The sequence below is a fragment of the Engystomops pustulosus genome, chromosome 4 (genome assembly GCF_040894005.1).
Source record: "Engystomops pustulosus chromosome 4, aEngPut4.maternal, whole genome shotgun sequence".
Classification (NCBI taxonomy): Eukaryota; Metazoa; Chordata; class Amphibia; order Anura; family Leptodactylidae; genus Engystomops; species Engystomops pustulosus.
The window spans coordinates 60,650,061-60,672,099 of NC_092414.1; the positions used below are offsets into that span (position 1 = coordinate 60,650,061).

The 22,039-nt window shown below is 40.3% G+C and overlaps 1 protein-coding gene across 1 annotated transcript; it reads right to left on the bottom strand.

The window, feature by feature from the left end:
• Positions 1–1,446: 1,446 nt before the first annotated feature.
• LOC140128971 (uncharacterized) lies at positions 1,447–20,393 on the bottom strand. Its single transcript, XM_072150644.1, has 10 exons — positions 20,252–20,393; positions 19,966–20,012; positions 19,802–19,867; positions 13,226–13,300; positions 12,017–12,070; positions 10,142–10,183; positions 7,178–7,261; positions 7,022–7,087; positions 5,184–5,381; positions 1,447–1,607 (listed from the first exon to the last, which is right to left on the bottom strand). Exons 1-9 carry the CDS (start codon positions 20,292–20,294, stop codon positions 5,190–5,192), a joined length of 669 nt encoding a protein of 222 aa, XP_072006745.1. The 5' UTR covers positions 20,295–20,393; the 3' UTR covers positions 1,447–1,607; positions 5,184–5,189.
• Positions 20,394–22,039: the final 1,646 nt, after the last annotated feature.

A 22,039-nucleotide genomic window follows, 5' to 3' on the forward strand; every position in this document is an offset into this window, starting at 1 on the left:
GTCACTCTTGGAATGTATGAGTAAGACACAAAACTTATTATCTGGGCAGCAATAAAAACCATTACTGACATATGTCCTGGGGTTTTCCTCCAGATACTGGTCTGATAGGATGAGAGGGACATATGAGGTCAGTCTTCCACTTTTGATCTGGATCTACTGTACCCCATGTTAAAGGAAGGTCCAAAGTTTTATTTACTCACTTACCTCCCTAATCCATGTGCTCCTATTTTATCTCTTAAATGTCTGAAAGTCAGCAAGAAATAAGTTCCTAGCTTTTATACTTATTCCTACAGCAGTTATGAGTCTGAAATTTGCAACAACTTTCTCCAACATCCATCTTGGAGGATTTACCTTATAGAGAGAGAGAGAGGTGCATAATATGGAATGTCTAATGGCTTAATTATATAATAACTTAGTGGCTTGATAAGGTATGTGATGGGTATTGGATCACCCAAGCCGCTTACTTCTGGGGCCCATTGGTGATTTAGTTTCTCACATTGGCAATATCACTCACTGCAAGACGTATTAGTGGAGATTTGTCAAAAGTGTCTGAAAGCAAAACCGTTCTAGTTGATCATGCCAACCAATCAGATCTCAGCTGTAGCCAAATAAAATGAAAGCTGAACTCTCACTGGTTTCCATGCAACTAGAACAGTTTTGGTCTTATACATTTTTGTAATAAGGCCCATTGTGCTGAACTAGCTATGCACCTGTCCTTGTACTCTTCTTTTGCTCTTGAAGATGTAGTTGTGTATATGTTATCTAAACCAGTGAGGTTTATGATATGGACAGTGTCATAAGTAGAAGCTGATGAGCTCTAGGGCAAAGTGTGTGCCAGGCCCCTGACTATAATGTACGGTTTATATTCCTAGTCTTCTCATATGGGAAAGTGACACCTTATGGCCCCCCTAAGCCTCTTGTGCCTTGTTGCAACCAAACCTGCTTCCCCGCCTCATTTCACACCCCTGCTTATGGAATATTCTTCACATACTGTTTTAAATTTTTCTATTATTTGTATTTTTCAACCCTACCAAAAAGTGTCACTGCCTTGTGAGTGTCATTTCTGTATCACCATTTTGAGAACTATTCAATTCTTCCATGGATAAATTCTTCAAGAACAATATGGACCATATCATGTTTTTATTCTTTTGAAAGTTGCAATAGCAGTGATATAATAATTCATAAAGATAACAGGGAAGAAGTGTCTGAGAGCAGAACTGTTATAGTGCCTTGGTAACCAATCAAAGCTCAGCTTTCATTTTCCCACAGAAAAGCTGAGCTCTGATTGGTTTCCATGAGCAACTAGAACAGTTTTACCTCAGACACTTCTAATAAATCTCCCCCAATGTGAGCAAAATAAAGGTAAAAGAATTGAATCTATCTACTATCTTGAATATCTTCATTCACAGATTTCCAGTCTTTCCAGGAAATAAAAAAATACACAAATTTACGTAGGTAATGCTATATATTTATTTATAACACATAGATGAAATAGGATGGGATTGAGGGACATGTACGACTGACAGAATATGAGATTTTGAAAATGACCAAATATTATACGAATGATTCTGAGTGAAACCTCTTCCTGTCTTCTTAGGTGGAAGCAACTGTAAAATAATGGAGAATATAGAAAAAGTTATTATACATCCACTTATACAAATACAATTCTATAGTTCGAGTTATCTTTAATTTGTAGATGAATGCTTGAAAGCAAATCTAGACATGTAAAAGGAGGTAGAAATTCCAAAATCAATTTGATATATGCTGATATTTTCTCCAAGAGGGTCATTTGGGACACTAAACAAATCACAGGTCCATATGGTGTTCCAAATCACCCTATAGCAGTGATGGCGAACCTTTTAGAGACAGAGTGCCCAAATTACAACCAAGACCCACTTATTTATCGCAAAGTGCCAACACAGAAATTTACTTAGTGATTTAAACGCCCTTCTCTGTCAAGGCTTTCATTGATACCAGCACCCTGAGGACACCAATGAAGCAGAAAATAGAAGAAATTTGGATGATTATTGTAGCTTTCCTCTAGAGCTACAATGATAACCCAGATCTGTCCACAAATTCCCACTCCTCCAGTATTCCCAGGTAGCTCTGTCACTTTAAAATACCTCTGTGCACAGCAAGTCCTGGGCTGTCTGGGACTGCAGGAAGATACCTGGAGTCATCTCTGGTGATGGCCTGAGTGCCCACAGAAAGGGCTCTGAGTGCCACCTCTGGCACCAGTGCCATAGGTTAGCCACCACTGCCCTATAGTAAGTCCCTATGTGCCACTATTAAAACAAAAAATCTTACCCCTTTCTAGTGATCTTGTGCCTGCACAATGAAGCTCACGTACTACCCCCCAGCTTAACTGTGCAAGCGCCATGAGTGTACTGTTCCATTTTCATTGCATTAGAGAGTTCAGCAGAATTCGTTTCAATGTGCCACATTGGACCCATCTCAAGGAAAATAAAGAGGATTTTTTTTTCTTAATAGCAGGCACAGACAGAATTGCCTAAGGGTGATTTGGGACACTAAACCACTGATTCATAACGCCATGAGGGTGGTTTAGCGACCCAAATCATCCTGTCTTCTTTAAGTAATAAAGGGCCAGTGTTCCCTTCTAGGCAAGAATACCCAGGTACAGCTGCTTGGAAAAGTCTTAGATAATTTGATATCAAAATCTTGTAGGCAAAGAGTTTAATTGATTTGAATACACTATGGGGGACATTAATCATAGTGGGTCTCAGGTTCGCCTATTTTTGCGCCTGGTATGTTCTTTTTGGCTTGCGATCTATGAATAATCTAATTTTGCCTTAGTAAATGCGTTTTGGAATTGTTTCATGTCCGATTCATTTGCACCAAATTTGTCTTAAATTATTAGATCTCATTTGTGACCAGTAAGAAAGGGGGACAGAACCTTCATTTTTTCACAAAAAAAGTATCAGCATGTACAATGTCTGGACTACATTGTGCTGTAAATGCAGCTACAGATATGTTAAAACATTTTTTTTTTAATTCTTGCTCAAATGAGTCTTTTTTATTATAATGTACAAGAAATGGAGTCTGATAATATTTTCAATCTGTACGATAAGAAAATAATCACTCACAGAGATGATCCTATAGAAAATGAAGTCGTTACTTGAGAAATTTTACATTTTAAAACTGCGCTGAAGTATTTTCCATGTTGCATGGTGTTATTTTTTCATTTGGGAAGTGAAGACCTTCGTTTTCAGTAATGAAAAGAAAAGTTTTTTTCAAGTGCAAATGCTCAGAGTAGGTGTAATTTTGCAACATTTTTTCAACTATTTATGTGCAAAACAGTGATAGATGTCGTGCAAAAATTTGTATAACAGCCACTCCCTATGTCAGATAAGGTGGAGAAACTGAAAACCACTAAGTGCCGGAATTTTGCTTGCACCCAAAAAAGTCACAAATTAGAGACAAATTTACTAACTGCGCCAAAAAATTGTGCAAAAATCGTCAAAAACAGTCTAAAAAACTCTGATCAATGCCCCCCTATATATTGTTTATAGAACTGGTCTCTTCCTACCGAAAAGAGATACTCAGTTAGCCACTTATGAAAGTGGTTGTGTGTGGACAGGAAATAGTCCCTGCGCCAGCTAAAAGCAGGTCTAAAAGTACTGTTGGAGCGGAAGACACATTAATGAATTCTCTCCCTCTGTGCTCTCTTCAGATACACCCATGCTAGATACACCCATGGTTGTGATCTACACTTCTCTTATAATAACAATGAACTGGTCATCATGAGTCTGGGTGGCTAACCCTGCCCTTCCTACCAGACATCAATTCACAACAATTTCAACATTTTTTCCTTTTTTTAACTCCTTTTATTTTCACTGATTCATGGTAAATTCTTACAAGAAATTATAGTATTTTACTAATTTACAAAAACAATAATGTGGCATATTTAACCCCTTAAGGACGGAGGGTTTTTCGGCTAATTTCTCGCTCTCCAACTTCAAAAATCCATAACTTTTTCATTTTTACGTGTACAGACCTGTGTGAGGGCTTATTTTGTGCGAAACAAATTTTACTTTCCCGTACTGTTATTTATTTTAACATGCCGTGTACTGCGAAGCTGAAAAAAAATTCCAAATGTGGAAAAATTGAAAAAAAACCGCACGTGCGTCACTTTCTTGTGGGCTCAGTTTTTACGACTTTCACTCTTTGCTCCAAATAACACGCCTACTTTATTCTTTGATTTGGTGCGATCGCGGGGGCGGGGGATGACGCGGGGGCGGGGGATGACATTCGGGGGCGTGGCGATTGAAAAAAAGATGGCGGCGCCCGCGCGCCACCGTCTTTTAAACGCCGCCGGCGACTTTGCCGGCGGCGTTTAGAGGGTTAATAGCCGCGATCGGTGCAAGCACCGACCGCGGTTATTGGCGGGGGGGGGGGGGTTTGTGCAAAATGCAAAAACCCCCACCTCTGTATGAAGAGGACTCAGCCCGTGAGCCCTCTTCATACATCCCTTTTACCTCTGCGCCGTAGAGCTACGGCTAAGGGGTTAACAATGCTTGCAGCCGTATATACGTCCCCCCATCGGTCGTGTGAATTCAGCCTTAGGTTTATCATCCAGCATCAGATACGGTGGTATATTTGGCATTTGAAGGCTAACTTCTACAACTTTACACCATTGTTCATTGGATACTTTTTGGCAAGGAATTGCCCATACATTTTTGTACATTTCTGCATGTTTTACAGACTCCAGTTGTCCTCTATTGCTGCGGTTATTAGTTCTTTGGCGGCCAATTTCCAAAACGCTTCAGGTCTGTCTTAAATTTCACCAAAAATACAAACAGGACTAGGTGGCGAACATTACAACACTTTTATGCCTCATTAGTTAAGGGATAGGGTGTTGTGAAAGTGTGTGTTTTCTGTAAAGATCAGGACTTCAGATGTAGCAAAGTAACACTTCTAGCGCAAAATTATGGTACAAAATAAGCCAGTGAATATGCAGTATAAACTATAGTGTCATGCATTTAAAAATGTAATGCAAAAGGCAAATTATATTGCAATGATCTAAATTTCAAAAATCTTGAATGGTAAGTACAAAATCCATGTGTAACGTACTTGGAGAGAATAAAACAAAATACATTTCATAATTGTTTTTTCATGACTCTATTTAGTTTAGTTGTTTTAAAACATTTGATAATAGAGATTACCTGTGATTAACCAAGGATGCCCTTTCCTCCAAGAAGGCCACCAGTAAGACCACCAGTAAGACCACCAACCAAACCACCAACTGCATGAGTAACACCACCAACCACTCCACCAGCTGCACCAGCAAGACCTCCCACAATACCGGTCAGACCACCAACGACACCACTAACAAGACCAAGTGCTGCAGTAATTCCACCATCCTATAAGAAGAAAATAAGACAAAGAATGACTCTTCATGTAAAATGTTAGATATTAATAGTTGTGTCATGAGTGATAAGAGAAATTCCATTATAGGATTCTGAAAAATATGTTTGTAAGTTTGCCATATTATTTTATCTTCACTCATATGAGAACTACTTATCATTTGCTACAGTTACTGTAACTGTGTACTACAATTAAGCAATTATTCTGTTCTTCCAGGATTTTGTCCTTCCAGTATCTTAAAGAAATGACTCTTGTCCCCTATTTATAGGATTGCCATCCCAGCCTTTTAATGGTGAGAGGACTACTGGCACTTCATCCACCTTATACACATTCTTCTGATCTCCTATACTTTCTTTTAATGGTATGCAAATGAATGTATATTAAAGATTTTATAAAAGAAAGTCCTACTACTTTATATGTAAAGTACTGCAATGCATATGAACTTTCTATAATCTCATTCTGTTTTAGTAACCAAATTTATAGTTGGTAGGTTAGCAGGAAATAGATAAATAAGTTATAGATTATTTCTAGAACAAAACAGAAGACTTAAAGGGGTTGGCCACTTTATCTTATTTTTTTGTAATGTATGTGTATGTGGGGGCAGGATATTAGGTTATTTCCCAATAAACATCTATTAATTGTTCTGCACCACTTTCTTGATATGTAAAGTGAGGCATCCTGTCTTTTACCTCATCAGCCAAATATTCCTGTCCATAAAATGGCTGCAGATGGTGGGTCATGGAGCTGTAGCCCACCTTCGTGTCCTTGAAACTACTTCTTGCTGCTGGCTTCTTCAAGCTCTGCGCTTTAGCAGTAGCACCTTCAGTGTCAGCAGCTAGCACAATACGCACGTATCCTGTATCCTATACTGTCGGCAGGAGCTACTGCACTCGAAGAAGCCTTCCAATGAGAAGGAGTGTGCCAAAGAGACGCCACAGTTCTTAAAGATCTTGAGAGTAAGTCTACAGTCACATAGCCTTTGGGGGACATCGAATATACGCCCCCCATTGGCCAGCAATGGGCGCACTGAGCCCAGGACATCTTTTGCCGTATTATTGCACCGTGCACCATGTATCTCTATGGAGAGGGGCAGGGAAGAGCAGCGCTCACCTCTTCCTCCTCTCCCGTGTGCCGCTGTGCTATGGTACGGTGGGCATGTGTGTGTGTGAATGTAGCCTCAGATTACATGAAGCTTTATTACACATCTATCACTTTTACAATAATATTCCAGCAGCCTTTTGCAGTGATAAATGGTAAAGATGTGAGTGCAGCTCTGATGAGAAAGATATTTTGTTCTTTCACTCTACTACTCCTCACAGAACAAAGACCTGAGCAGTAAACTCAATAGTTTAGCAGGAAGGTAAGAACCGACAACAGATAAGATATATAACAATGTGTTTTCTATGCAGCTGAATAATTCATTTACATTCATTTATAAATAATGAAGTGGCTGTGTCCACGAAATCAGCAATGAACTTTATGTATAGTATTGTGTGAGAACCAGATGATTTCCCAAAAGAATTGTACAAAGGGTTAAAGTTACAAGCTAAAATTGGATTATAAAATTAGAAGTATCTATTATTTGTTTTCATTTGCAAACGATTAACCGCCAAATAACCTATATGTAATATCTCACCAAAACGCCATTCATTGCTGTGAAAATACCTCCCAGGTCCACATTGGAGTCTTTAAGTGGTGAATTCTATAAAAAAAAAGAAAAGAAATATTATCAGCCATGACTTGCATGCAATGCAATCCTCATACTGTTGTGTATTAGCAATACATTTCTTACCATCATACCACAAACAGTTTGCACAAAGTGATTGATCAATCCATGATTTTGCAAACTCCTAGTCAGCTTTTCAGTGTCATCATGCTAAAAAATAAACACAATATTTTTTCAATCATGAATCCATGGCAGTGTGAAATACTGAGCTTGGGCACACCCAATGAAAAAAATATGATTGTCAGGTTTTTTTTAAAGTTTTATTGGCATCCAAACATACATGTAGAAAAAAAGACAAAAGCCAATGGTATAAATGTACAATATACATCAAAAAGCTATATATCAAAGTTTGCACCATTAATTTTTTTATGACTTTTGGCAGACCTCCCTTCCGCATGATTCCTAATGAAATAGGCATAACCAAGGAATGTTTTTTTTACCGTTTACTGCCTTGGAGTGACACACTGTCCCAACCTAGCACGTAATATATAAGACTAAAAGCTCAATGATATGTATAGAAAACTCATGGGTATTATATTATAGTGGGGTTTGCAACCTGCATTTTTAAGCAAGATAAAATTCACCTACACATCCAGTGGGGGTTTACCAGGAATGTGAGACATCTCACCATTGAACATACTGTATATGTGACCAGCAGGGTCACCATCGAAATCTCATCTAAAGGCAGAAGTAGAATGTACTAAAGCCTCCTTTCAATTTTACAGTTTTCTCCAAAGCATATCCGTTCACTCTAATGTTGCAATCACTAACATACACCACCATTGCATTCACATTTATTGGGGTCATTTATCTTTAGCTTTTGCATTTTCTGGGTTTTAGACTTGTTTCATTTATCTTAGAGGGTGATATTTCAGGCATTTGTACCTGTTGGGTTTTTCCCTGTTTTCCTTAAAATAAGACACCCCCCAAAAATAAAACTTTGTGGAATTATTTTCACACCTAAAAATATAAGGTCTCTCCTTAAAATTAGACCTAGTGACAGTCAATGCTACAGCTCCTGCCTCCACGCCAAAAATTAGAATTAGTAGTTAATTTACTTACTGCAAGAGGTTGTTACATGAGTGAAGAATTAATGGGATAGAATCACTGTTGTGCTACTAGCAGCTACCTAAACAAGAATTGCTCAATTAAAGGTGGTTTTCAACCAAACAAGTTAGGCCCCATCCACAGCATAGAGCCTAACTTGCTGATCAGTGTGGTCTCAGAGAACGACGGGTCCGATGGGAGGAAGGTAACCCCCTGTTCGCTCCCCGAGATGAATGGAGCAGACGGCCGTTCTGCTCCAGTCATCTCTATGGAGCTGACGGAGATTGTTGTACAGTGTTGATTTTTTTTTTTTATAAATAAAAATTAAGACATCCCCTTAAAATAAGACCTATTGGGGGAACATTTACTTACATATCTGTTGGAGTTCACTGAAAGTGCATTGTCCGTCTATAATGCTGCGTGGGCTGATTCACTAAGATTGTATGCCAGAAATCATGAATATGTCACTTCCCCGCTCAGGTCCGACAGAGTTCACCATCTTTTTTGTGGTGCATTTTAAACATACGGCTTGCGACACAATTTAAAAGTTAAGTACAGCACTCAGTCTGAATCAGTCGAACCGTCCAACCAGTCGCATGGAAGCCAGCGCAGAAAGGGTTGCGTGTGCCACAATCCCAGTGCACAAACTTATTAAATACCTGTGCAAGCCATCTTCGCCCCAAAAGAGATGCGCAGACAAAAGTGTGCAGTGCGACCCTTAGTGAATGAGCCCCAATGTGTCTTTAGCAGCAAAAATTAATACAAGACACAGGCTCACATTTATCAAGGTGCTTGTGCCAGTTTTCCGGTGACTTTGCACATTTTTTCAGTGCAAACTGCTTGCAGAGGTATTTAAGAAGTCTCCGTGCCACTTACGTATGACACAAGACTGTTTTGTGGCGCGTCTGCACTATTCTTAATGCAGCACAAATTTCTGCACTGAAATGCCCGTTCTGGTGCTTAGTCGGACTGTGCGGCAGATTTATCACGTAAAGTCGGACAGAAGTGTGTTGCAAGCCCTATGTTAAAGGTGCACCAAAAAAATGTTAGTGCACTCTGTCAGAGCAGCGCAGGGAGCACCAGATTCATGAAGAACGGGTGCCAGAAATACTTAATTTGGCTCACTCCGACCACTACACAGGCAAACTGCACATCAAGTCTAATCGTGTGCCAATAATTGTGGCAAAAAACAAGTCAAAAAAGTATTGGAAGCCACGCCATAATTTTGCACCCAAAAAAAAACTAGTCATGAGTGTTGGCAAAGCATCAATATTGTTGCACTGACACTTCATAAATAAGGCGCCGCAGGCCCGGCAAGGGGGAAAAAAATTCTAACAGTTTTCTGGTTTAAAGCCAGTAATAAATGGCTCCCATAAGTTTCACAAAAACAAATACCTCACTGTCGCTTGTGTAAATGTAGAGCAGCATCCTGCACACTCTATCATGCATTTGCACTCGATCCTTATGCCACTCATTCATATGATCATTTAGAGGACCTAGTGACCATATCCTAATAGATCCTAGCAGGGGCGTTACTAGGAGATGCATGGTTCCTGAATGGGGCCCCCCTTCCCACTTAAAAAATATACATATTTGTAATACTCACACTTGTGAGCTACAATCACACACTTATACACTCATGCGCACACATACCGAGCATATACACACACATAACATGCCATATACAAACATACAGCATATATGCACACATACAGTATATAAACACACAATACACATACAGCATAAACACATCACAGATACAGCATATATGCATCACATACATGTTATATACATATTATGCTGTGCATTATGTGCAGCATAATATGTATATGATGGTTCAGATCCTCCACTGTTTAGTGTGTCAGGTCGGATGATCGGGCCCCCTGACACGGTGGGCCCAATAGCAGCTGCTATGGCTGCTACCACTGTAGTTATGCCCCTGGATCCTAGTCAGAAACCCCTTTGGAAATGACTTCCACTTACCACAATTGCAATGATGACAATGTCAATTTGTATTTTGAAATCCTGAAAAAGTTATAGATTTATTTCAGTACGTTATCAAGTATCTTAATAAATAAAACTTTTATTCACTGGCAATAATGGAATAAATGCATAGATGAGCACCAGGATTGGAAAGTGTTTTTTTGGTAAAGTTTTGCACTGATGTGGCTTGGTGGTTGGTTCAAGCAGCAGAATTTTTATTTATTAAATTATGTTATACTGTTCGCTTATAAAGAATGGACCATTATACAAGCTCATATACCTACTGTGTCAACCCCTCTTACTCATTGACTGTAAGCTCTTGTGTCACCCCCTCATCCTCATTGACTGCAAGCTCCTGTGAGCAGGGCCCTCACTCCTATTGTTCCTTATGACTGTCTATACTCTGTAATGTAATATTATACTGTATGTGTATATATCCCCTATGATTTGTAAAGCGCTACGGAATTTGATGGCGCTATATGAAAACAGATTATTATTATGTGTATTTTTAGGGGTGGTGTGCCACTTTTCAGATGGCTGCTGCACAATGTTCGACTGAATGTAAATTTATTTTGGAAAGTGTCCAACCATTCTATGATCCACTAAAGTGTGTTTCCCTTATTAAGTGCAACATTTTGGTTATGTTACAGCACAAAACGTTTCAAATGCATTCACCATAACCATTTCATGCAAGGTTTTTTTTTCAAATTGAGTAGTTTTCTTGACAACCTCAAGAGGTGCTTTGTTTTTTTTGGTCCGTCGTTTGTACATACCTGATTTATACTTTCCTGTTAGCTCTGTCTGTAGGTATTTAATGTCGGGCATAGTGGCAATTGGCTAGTCTATTTCGACTTAGAAGTGATGTTTTAATTGAGTCTAACATGCCCCGAGACCGATCCAGGTCCTTTCTACCTAGCACTTTGTCCTTTGCAGGATATGTTTACATGTAGCTTTACTGTGGTTACACCCGGGCCTATGTAATCAACTTTTTGTCTGTATGTTACTCCTCTATCTGTTTGTCAATTTTTATATATTTGATATTATAATTTGAATTCAATAAAGTTGAAATATATTTTATGATGTTATCTGTCATTTTCTTGCTGCTGATGGGTTTAATCTGCATACTAGTAAAATAAAGTTTTATTAAGGCTACATTCACACAAACATATGGGGGACGTATATACGGCCGATGTATATACGTCCCCCATACATCGCAATGGCCTTACGGCGCCATATGGGAGCGTTACGGTGCCGCACACGTGCGGCACCATACAGTTCCATAGCCCGTAGAAAGCCTGTACTACGGTACGGCGGGCATACATCGTGTGCATGTAGCCTAACACTGACAATATACCAGGAAATCTAAAAATAAATTTAGGAATTACAATGGCATGGGGAATCCACCTAGTAAGCAGATTCCAGAACATTAGTGGATTATAATAAAGGCAGTTTTGGTGGTAGTTCAGGGACCAAGCCTTCTAGGGACCTAGGACATTCAAACCACTCACCAAATTTTATACTCAATAGGACCTTCACCCATGAAATCCTCATACATCTGTTCCTGCTCTCAATGCACATGTACAAAAGAGCCATTTGGAATCTTTGAAGGTCCTCCAAAGGTCCTGATACCTCAGATTAAAAGCAGGTAGAAGTGATGCATCCTTCACTCCCCAAAACATGCATTCCTCTTTCAGCCCAGGGCCCATGGTTGGCGTAATCTGCCCCTGGTCCGGCAGTAGGTAGGCAGTCATGTTACAAAAGTTTTTAATAGTTATATATTTATAATTGTTGTTTTATTTTATTTTACAGATTTTTTTAATGTCAAATAATTTAATATATCAATTATCAAACAATAATGAAATACTGTTTCCTTACCAATTTGGCCAGTAACTGTTGTGGTGTTCTTCCCATGTCATTTGCCATCAATTTCTGGAATAATGAAATCATGTTTTATCATTGTTTCGTAAAGCACTGTATTACACCCCTGAATGTAAACTGAACATAGCTGTTTTCATCACCATTGCTTTAGGTGATCCCTCCCCTCTCCATAGAGTTGCATGGCATACGGTTTATGGCCGTACACACCTCTCCCATACGATCACTTGACTTCAGCCTTATACCGTATATATATAAGGAGAAAGATTTTTAGATTATTTTATTTTATTTTATTATCCATAGCATAAAAGAAATCAGAAATATAATAAGAGACAAAGGGGATGTAATGGATAGAATGCAATAATAGCAATACAACAATAGATCACAAAGCAAAATAAGATTTTGTGAATAATTTGTATTAATTATTTTGTACATAAAAAAACACAGTGGGGAGAATGTATAAATGCACTTGCACCACAATTCTGGTGCTTTTGCACCAAAAACACTGTCTAAAATGCCTTTCACCACAGTTGCCAAGGTTTTTAGCCATTTTTTGCCACTTTTCCGACTTGTCCAAATAAGGGGGTGTGGCCTCTGTGAGAAAGGGGTGTGTCTTGTGGGAAACCGTCCGTGCGCCCAAAATTCTGTCGCACAGTTTAGACCAACTAAAAGTAGGTCTAAAGTAGGAACCCACGGGTTTTCGTTCGGCCACGCCCCCCGATTTCCGTCGCGTGCATGCCAGCGCCGATGCGCCACAATCCGATCGCGTGCACCAAAATCCCAGGGCAATTCAGGGGAAATCGGCGCAAATCGGAAATATTCGGGTAACACGTCGGGGAAACGCGAATCGGGCCTTTAGTAAATGACCCCCATTTACTTACCTGTCCGACTGAATTCACCTAAAGGGCATTGTCCGACGATAATGAACTCTGCCCCAATTCACTAAGATCGTGCACCCGATATCCTGCATGTGTCGCTTCCCCGCTCAGGTCCATCAGAGTTCACCGGCACGTCCCCTAATTTCCGTTGCATGAAAGCCGACGCAGCTGCGTCAAAAAACAATCGTGTGCGACACAATCCCAGTGCAAACCCCTGTTAAATACCTTTAAAAGCTGTGCAAATGCCGAAAACGGCGAACAGTCTAACGAAAGTGCATCTGCGGACTCTTAGTAAATAAGCCCCATTGTTAAATCCCCCCCAGTATCTTACCATAATAAAGCAAGAATCTTCCACAATGGCTTTCTCCATGCAGGATCTTTCAATGTTTGAACATTCGTGGCATTTCTAGATAAGAGATGGAGGACAAATTACAATAAGGAGCCAAGGACACAGAGATTCTAAATCAATCTCTGGAATTTTCCTTCATATTTTATCATCGTATAAAACCAAATTTCATGTTGATGAGCTGCAGTTCTGTGTGCAGTCACACCGAGAAATAAAAAAAATGTATAGGAATGCAGCAACTAGTCTTCGCCATTTTAAAGTTGATGGCCTTTTAAGAGTGTTAAAATTAGATAAGCCAGATACAAGGAGATTTTTAACCCCTTAACGACTTGGCCCTTTTTGATTTTGCTTTTCCATTTTTCACTCCCTACCTTCAAAGATCTATAACTTTTTTATTTTTCCATGTAAAGACCTCCGTGATGGCTTTTGTTCTGCGTAATAAATTGCACTTCATAGTGACGGTATTTAATATTCCATGCCGTGTACTGGGAAGCGGGAAAAAAATTCCAAATGCAGTGAAATTGATGAAAAAAAACGCATCGTTTTCTTGTGGGCTTGGATTTTACGGCTTTCACTATGTGCCCCAAATGACACGTCTACTTTATTCTTTGGGTCGGTACGATCACGGAGATACAAAATTTGAATAGTTTCATAATGTTTTCATACCATTACAAAATTTTAAACCTCCTGCGCAAAAAAAATCTTCATTTTGCCATTTTCTGACGGTAATAAGTTTTTTATACTTCAGTGTATGGAGCAGTGGGTGGTGTCATTTTAGCAACTTTTGATGACGTTTTCAATGCTGCCATTTAAGTCCTGTCCTGTACAGCCTTTTAATATATTGAATATTTTGGTACGCAGCGATACCTCATGTGTTTATGATTTTTACTGTTTATTTATATTTATATCAATTCTAGAGAAAGGGGAGTGATTTTAATTTGTACAGTTTATTTATTTATTTATTCATTTTTTAACTTTTTTTATTTTATTTTTTACTGTTTTTCAGACTCCCTAGGGTTTTTTACCTGGTTGTCTGTTTGATCCAACCATATACTGCTATACTTCAATATTATATGAGAATTTTGCTCATCATTCATTACAATGTGCAAATTGCTCATTGTAATGAAATGGTTAAAACAATACAGCCTGTCATGTGACCAGATCGCTGCTTCCCGATGACATCACGGGGAGCAATGATCTTTACCAAGATGGCAGCGCCCATGAGCTGACACCTTTTTGAAGCAGCCAGCAGCTTTGCCGGTGGCGTTGGACGGGTTGACATCCTAGCACCTATTGCAAAACGCAACAAACACTTACCGACTATGGAGAGGGCTCTCTCTATGTCTCTGTCTCTGAATGTCTTTCTGTCTATCTCTCTCTCTCTGTCTGTATCTCTATCCATATCACCTCATACAAAAGATGTCTTATACTCATTGCCTATAGTAACCAATCAAAACTCAGAACTCATATTAATGACCTTTGGCAAAATAGCAACCAATCACGTCTCAGCTTCTAACTGCCACAGCAGGCAGCAGACAATGGCTCCTGTATACAGTAGTTAATAAGTGTATTTTGGAAAGAGAAAGCACAGGGTGAAAATTTAGACTCAAAATCTAGTCTATGATGTTCCCTGAGTCACAAAGAGTGACTCTGCAAAATTTTTTGATTGTGATGGTGCGATGGTGCAGATTCCTTTAGTGGAAATACATAGACACATATAGATATATATTTACTATATAAATATATGGATATAGATACAAAGATATATCTTATAAATAAAGCTGAGTGTGTGTGGGTGTATGTTTATGTATGTCCACTAAAAGAAGCCCACACTTTCTAAAATACACTTATTAACCACTATATACAGGATCCATTGTCTGTGGCAGTTATAAGCTGAGCTGTGATTGGTTGCTCTTTTGCCACAGGTCATTAATATGAGCTTTTATTGGTTACTATAGGCAATGAGTATAAGGCAGCTTATTTGTGAGCTAATATGGATAGGGATACAGAAATAGGTAAAGCTGTTCCCATTGCCTATGGAAACCAATCAGAGATTAGCTGTAATATTATAAACAGTGGTAGGAAAATGAAATTTGAGCTCTGATTGGTTGCCTTGGGCATCTAGAGACAGACAGTTTGAGATAGAAACAGAGACAGTTGGAGACAGAGACAAACAATCAGAGACACTCAGAGACAGAAACTGTTAGAGACAGTCAGAAACAGAAACAGTCAGAGACAGAAAGAGTGAGAGACAGACAGACACAGTCAGAGACTTTCAGAGAGAGAAACAGTCAGAGGCAGAGACAGTAGGAGACAGAGACAGTAGGAGGAAGAGACAGTCAGAGACAAAGACAGCAGAGACAGTCAGAGACAGAAACGGTCAGAAATAGACGTCACAGACAGTTACTGACAAGGACAGTCTGACACAGAGATGGTCAGTGACAAAGACAGTCAGAGCCAGAGACAGTGAGAGACATATAGACATGGACAGAGACAGTCAAAGACAGAAAAGGTCAGTGACAGTCAATGAGAGAGAAAGATACAAATAAACTTTTTGTTAACCCATTCTATTTTGTCATAGCTAAGAGTATTTATTTACTATCCTGGACAATGCCTGGAGCTACAGTTAATTTATTATATTTTGGATATATTGCTGTTTTTCCCATATGTATATAAATATACAGTCAGAGACAGAAATGGTCAAAGGCTGTCAGAAACAGAGACAATCAGAGACAAAGACAGTCATAAACAGTCAGAGAAAACCAGAGTCAGAGATAGACAAAGATAGTGAGAGACATGCAGAGACAGATAGAGAAACATAGATAGTCATTGACAGAAAGTCAGAGACAGACACAGTCAGAGACACTCAGAGACAGTCGGAGACAGAGACAGTCAGAGGCAGAGATGACAGAGACATATGTTTTTTTTCCATATGTATATATATAGACAGTCAGAGAAACTCAGAGACAGGTCAGAGACTGTCAGAAACAAAGACAATCAGAGACAGTCAAAGACAGTCAGAAACAGTCAGAGAAAACCTGAATCAGAGACAAACAAAGACAGACAATGAAAGACAGTGAAAGACAGACAGAGACAGACACAGAAACAGAGACAGTCAGAGACAGAAACAGTCAGAGACAGACACAGTTAGAGACAGACACAGTCAGAAACACTCAGAGACAGAAACGGTCAGAGACAGTGAAAGACAGCCGGAGACAGAGACAGGCAGAGGCAGAGATGACAGAGACAATCAGAGACAATCAATAGACAGACGGAGACAGTGAGAGACAGAGACAGTCACTGACGGAGACGGAGACAGAAACAGCCAGAGAGAGATGGATAAAAATAAAATATTTTTTGTTAATCCATTCTATTTTGTTATAGCTAAGAGCAGTTATTTACTATTCTGGGCAACACCGGGAACTACAGCTAGTTTATTATATTTGGATATAGTGCTGCTTTTTCCGATATATATATATATATATATATATATATATATATATATATATACAGTATATACACTCACCGGCCACTTTATTAGGTACACCTGTCCAACTGCTCCTTAACACTTAATTTCTAATCAGCCAATCACATGGCAGCAACTCAGTGCATTTAGGCATGTAGACATGGTCAAGACAATCTCCTGCAGTTAAAACCGAGCATCAGTATGGGGAAGAAAGGTGATTTGAGTGCCTTTGAACGTGGCATGGTTGTTGGTGCCAGACGGGCTGGTCTGAGTATTTCAGAAACTGCTGATCTACTGGGATTTTCACGCACAACCATCTCTAGGGTTTACAGAGAATGGTCAGAAAAAGAAAAAACAACCAGTAAGCGGCAGTTCTGTGGGCGGAAATGCCTTGTTGATGCCAGAGGTCAGAGGAGAATGGGCAGACTGGTTCGAGCTGATAGAAAGGCAACAGTGACTCAAATCGCCACCCGTTACAACCAAGGTAGGCAGAAGAGCATCTCTGAATGCACAGTACGTTGAACTTTGAGGCAGATGGGCTACAGCAGCAGAAGACCACGCCGGGTGCCACTTCTTTCAGCTAAGAACAGGAAACTGAGGCTACAATTTGCACAAGCTCATCGAAATTGGACAGTAGAAGATTGGAAAAACGTTGCCTGGTCTGATGAGTCTCGATTTCTGCTGCGACATTCAGATGGTAGGGTCAGAATTTGGCGTCAACAACATGAAAGCATGGATCCATCCTGCCTTGTATCAGCGGTTCAGGCTGGTGGTGGTGGTGTCATGGTGTGGGGAATATTTTCTTGGCACTCTTTGGGCCCCTTGGTACCAATTGAGCTTCGTTGCAACGCCACAGCTTACCTGAGTATTGTTGCTGACCATGTCCATCCCTTTATGACCACAATGTACCCAACATCTGATGGCTACTTTCAGCAGGATAATGCGCCATGTCATAAAGCTGGAATCATCTCAGACTGGTTTCTTGAACATGACAATGAGTTCACTGTACTCAAATGGCCTCCACAGTCACCAGATCTCAATCCAATAGAGCATCTTTGGGATGTGGTAGAACGGGAGATTCGCATCATGGATGTGCAGCCGACAAATCTGCGGCAACTGTGTGATGCCCTCATGTCAATATGGACCAAAATCTCTGAGGAATGCTTCCAGCACCTTGTTGAATCTATGCCACAAAGAATTGAGGCAGTTCTGAAGGCAAAAGGGGGTCCAACCCGTTACTAGCATGGTGTACCTAATAAAGTGGCCGGTGAGTGTATACACATATACAGGCAGTCCCCAAATTAAAGGAAATCTACCATAAAAGTCAAGCATAATAAACCAGGGACACAGATACAGGCACCATGACTGTGGTCACTTTCTTATATTTTATAATTCAAATAGAAAGCGGATGTCCAAGGAAGGATCTGAATTCATATATTATCTTTATTTAATCCATCAAAAAAGCAGGAATAAAAGCATTTAAAAAGCAAAATTTAGTGCTGTAAACACACTATTTACTCCTAACCCCTGTAGCATGCCATTAACCCTGAGGCAGCCTGGACACACAGGCGAAACGTATGGGGCTTATTGCCCCCAGTACCCAGCTTTGATTCTATCATCATACAGGTAAATTGATGGCTTCTTTAATATTGATACACTAATTATATTTATACCACACTTGTGGCTGTGATTTCAAATTTATGTACTTACTGGTAGTTTACATCGCCTTATATATCTGTGAACTTGCCTGTTTGCAACTTTATATTGTACATTCTGCTGCACTGGGGACATTAGTTTGTTTACAGCACTAAATTGTGCTTTTTAAATTGTTTTATTCTTGCTTTTTTGATGGATTAAATAAAGATAATGGGGGTCATTTATTAAGGGCCCGATTCGCGTTTTCCCGACGTGTTACCCGAATATTTCCGTTTTGCGCCGCTTGTACTTAAATTGCCCCGGGATTTTGGCGCACGCGATCGGATTGTGGCGCATCGGCGCTGGCATGCGCGCGACGGAAATCGGGGGGCGTGGCCGAACGAAAACCCGACGTATTCGGAAAAACCGCCGCATTTAAAAACCGAAAATGTGTCGCATAAGGACCGCTTACCTTCACCTGGTCCAGCTCGGTGCATTCCGGCGCGATGAGTTTACTTTCAGCGCAGCAGCGCCACCTGGTGGACGGCGGAAGAACTACCTTATTAAATCCCGGCCGGACCCGAATCCAGAGCGGAGAAGCCGCCGCTGGAACGCGAATGGACCGGGTAAGTAAATTTGCCCCAATATATGAATTCAGATCCTTCCTTGGACATCCACTTTCTATTGGATTATACTATATTGTTAACAAGATGTTCAGACGTTATTTAAGACCCTAACCCTTATACATATTAGTTAACTTTCTTCTATTTGTTATACATGATCTCCTGCCTTTTAAAATCAATTTTTATAACTATGCTTATGTGCCTGAATGGCTCCTGGGGATGGTATCAGAGCTCCTCCATGCTACAGCATCACATGTTGTTACAGTGTCTCACCCTCCTCTGCCTGATGTAATCACCCTGCAGCAGAGCAAGTTTCAGCACCCAAGAGCTCTTCAGACTCATAAGCATAATTTTAAAAGTTTATTTGAGATGGAGGAGGCAATCAAATATAAGAAGATTACCAGAATCACATTGTCTGGATGCATGAGTAAGTGTCCCTGGTTTATAATGTTTGATTTTGATGGTAGACACCCCTGGACCTCTGGATGTTGGTAATTTTCAGAGTTATCAAAGTTATCTGTGATGAGGCTTTATTGTAATTCATTGTTCCCATGACAACACAAAATTAAAATCCTTTTGGTTGGTTAATACCAATAAATCATGAAGTTTTACAGATGCTGGATTCTCTCTGTTTCCTATTGAATTTTGAGTCTACGCTTGACTCTTGGTTATCTTGTTGTAATGTTTAAAAGAGATTCAGGAGTCCTCAGTATAGTGTCTGTCTGCTGGCAAATAGTATCCCTTCATGTACTTCATGTGATCTTTTAATCACCAGCACTTACTGCTAAATAATGCTAAGCATTCTAATAATCATATCATTTTTCATTGTTATTTTACCTGCCAATCATTCCATCTCTTCATGACCAAAGACATCATACAACCAAGGGAATATGCTTCAGACTCCTGAAAAACATAATGTGGGATACATAGCTCATACAAGTCCACTAGATGCTGTAACAAGCAGAAATAATGTATGATTATTGTTTTTAATTGTCACATACCGACATTTTCTTCTTTTTTTGTGGAACAAGGAATCCATTTGCTAAGGCTGTGGATATAAATGCACAGAAGTCATGGCATGGAGTGCTGTATGGAAGTGGTTAAAAATCCTCACCAACAGTAACTAATGTCAGGAAGGAAGATGATAAACATAGTCATCAAAATGATTTTTTTTCTTCTTTCCTAACAATAAGCCTAAAGGACCAGTAAATTATATATACATATATACCAATGCTTTCTAGGTAAGGTTCTTATTCTATGTGTCTAATATTTAAAAAATGGTCTTACCGAGGCAGATGCCAAAGAACAGAAAAGCTGCTGTGATCTTCATGGCTGAGAATATTGGTTAGTGGTTTTCTAGAATGAATACCCAACCAAATTTCTAAATATCACTACTGTTTAAAGAATCATATATACTCTGCAGAGTTGTGGTTCCTCCTACTCCGTACCCTGCTTGGCAGAGATTGAGTAAAGAGAATTATTGAATATCATTATTTGCTTTGAAACGTGTGCTTGATGATCCCTCTGTCATCATTTAGTAAACTGATGTTTCCTACCTTGTATTTGCGTATAACATGGGTGAATTGGTTTAGGTGTAGAGCAGGGGTCAGGAACCTTTTTGGCTGAGAGAGCCATGAACGCCACATATTTTAAAATATTATTCCGTAAGAGCCCTACAATGTGATCATGCCTCCCAGTATATAGGTAGTTCCAGCAGATAGGTAGCCCCAGCAGATAAGAAGCCCTAGCACATACCCCCATTAGATAGGTAGCCCCAGCACATACCCCAAGTAGACAGGTAGCCACAGCACATACCCTCAGTAGATAGGTAGCCCCAGCACATGACCCTCAGTAGATAGGTAGCCCGAGCACATACCACTAGTAGATAGGTAGCCCCAGCATATACCCCCAGTAGATAGGTAGCCACAGCACGTACCCTCTGTAGATAGGTAGCCAAAGCACATACCCTCAGCAGATAGGTAGCCTCAGCACATACCCCCAGTAGATAGGTAGCCCCAGCATATACCAACAGAAGATAGGTAGCCACAGCACATATCCCAGTAGATACGTAGCCACAGCACATACCCCAGTAGATAGGTAGCTACAGCACATATCCCAGTAGATAGGTAGCCACAGCACATACCCCCAGTAGATAGGTAGCCACAGCACATACCCCCAGTAGATAGGTAGCCCCAGCATATACCAACAGTAGATAGGTAGCCACAGCACATATCCCAGTAGATACGTAGCCACAGCACATACCCCAGTAGATAGGTAGCCACAGCACATACCCTCTGTAGATAGGTAGCCACAGCACATACCCCCAGTAGATAGGTAGCCACAGAACATACAGCCTGTAGATAGGTAGCCACAGCACATACGCCCAGTAGTTAGGTAGCCAAAGCACATAGCCCCAGTAGATAGGTAGCCACAGCACATACCCCCAGTAGATAGGTAGCCACAGCACATACCCCCAGTAGATAGGTAGTCACAGCACATACCCCCAGTAGATAGGTAGCCCCAGCACATACCCTCTGTAGATAGGTAGCCACAGAACATACCCCCAGTAGTTAGGTAGCCAAAGCACATAGCCCCAGTAGATAGGTAGCCACACCACATGCCTTCCAGTAGATAGGTAGCCACATCTCATGCCTCTTAGTAGATAGGTAGCCACAGCACATGCCCCTTAGTAGATAGATAGCCAAAGCACATGCTCCCCAGTAGATAGGTAGCCACAGCACACGCCTCCCAGTAGATAGGTAGCCACAGAACATGCCTCCCAGTAGATAGGTAGCCCCAGCACATGCCTCCCAGTAGATAGGTAGCCCAAGCACATGCCCCCCAGTATATAGGTAGACTCAGCACATGCCCCTCAGTATAAAGGTAGCCACAGCACATACCCCCCAGTATATAGCAGCCACAGCACATGGTTCCCAAAAGATAGGTAGTCACAGCAAAAAAATAATAATATTCACCTACCTGCGCTCCCTGTAGCCAGCTCCTCATTGCTCCAATGCTCTTCTCTTTGACCCAGGCTCAGACGATGGTGGCGATGGCGCCTGAGTTGCACAGAGG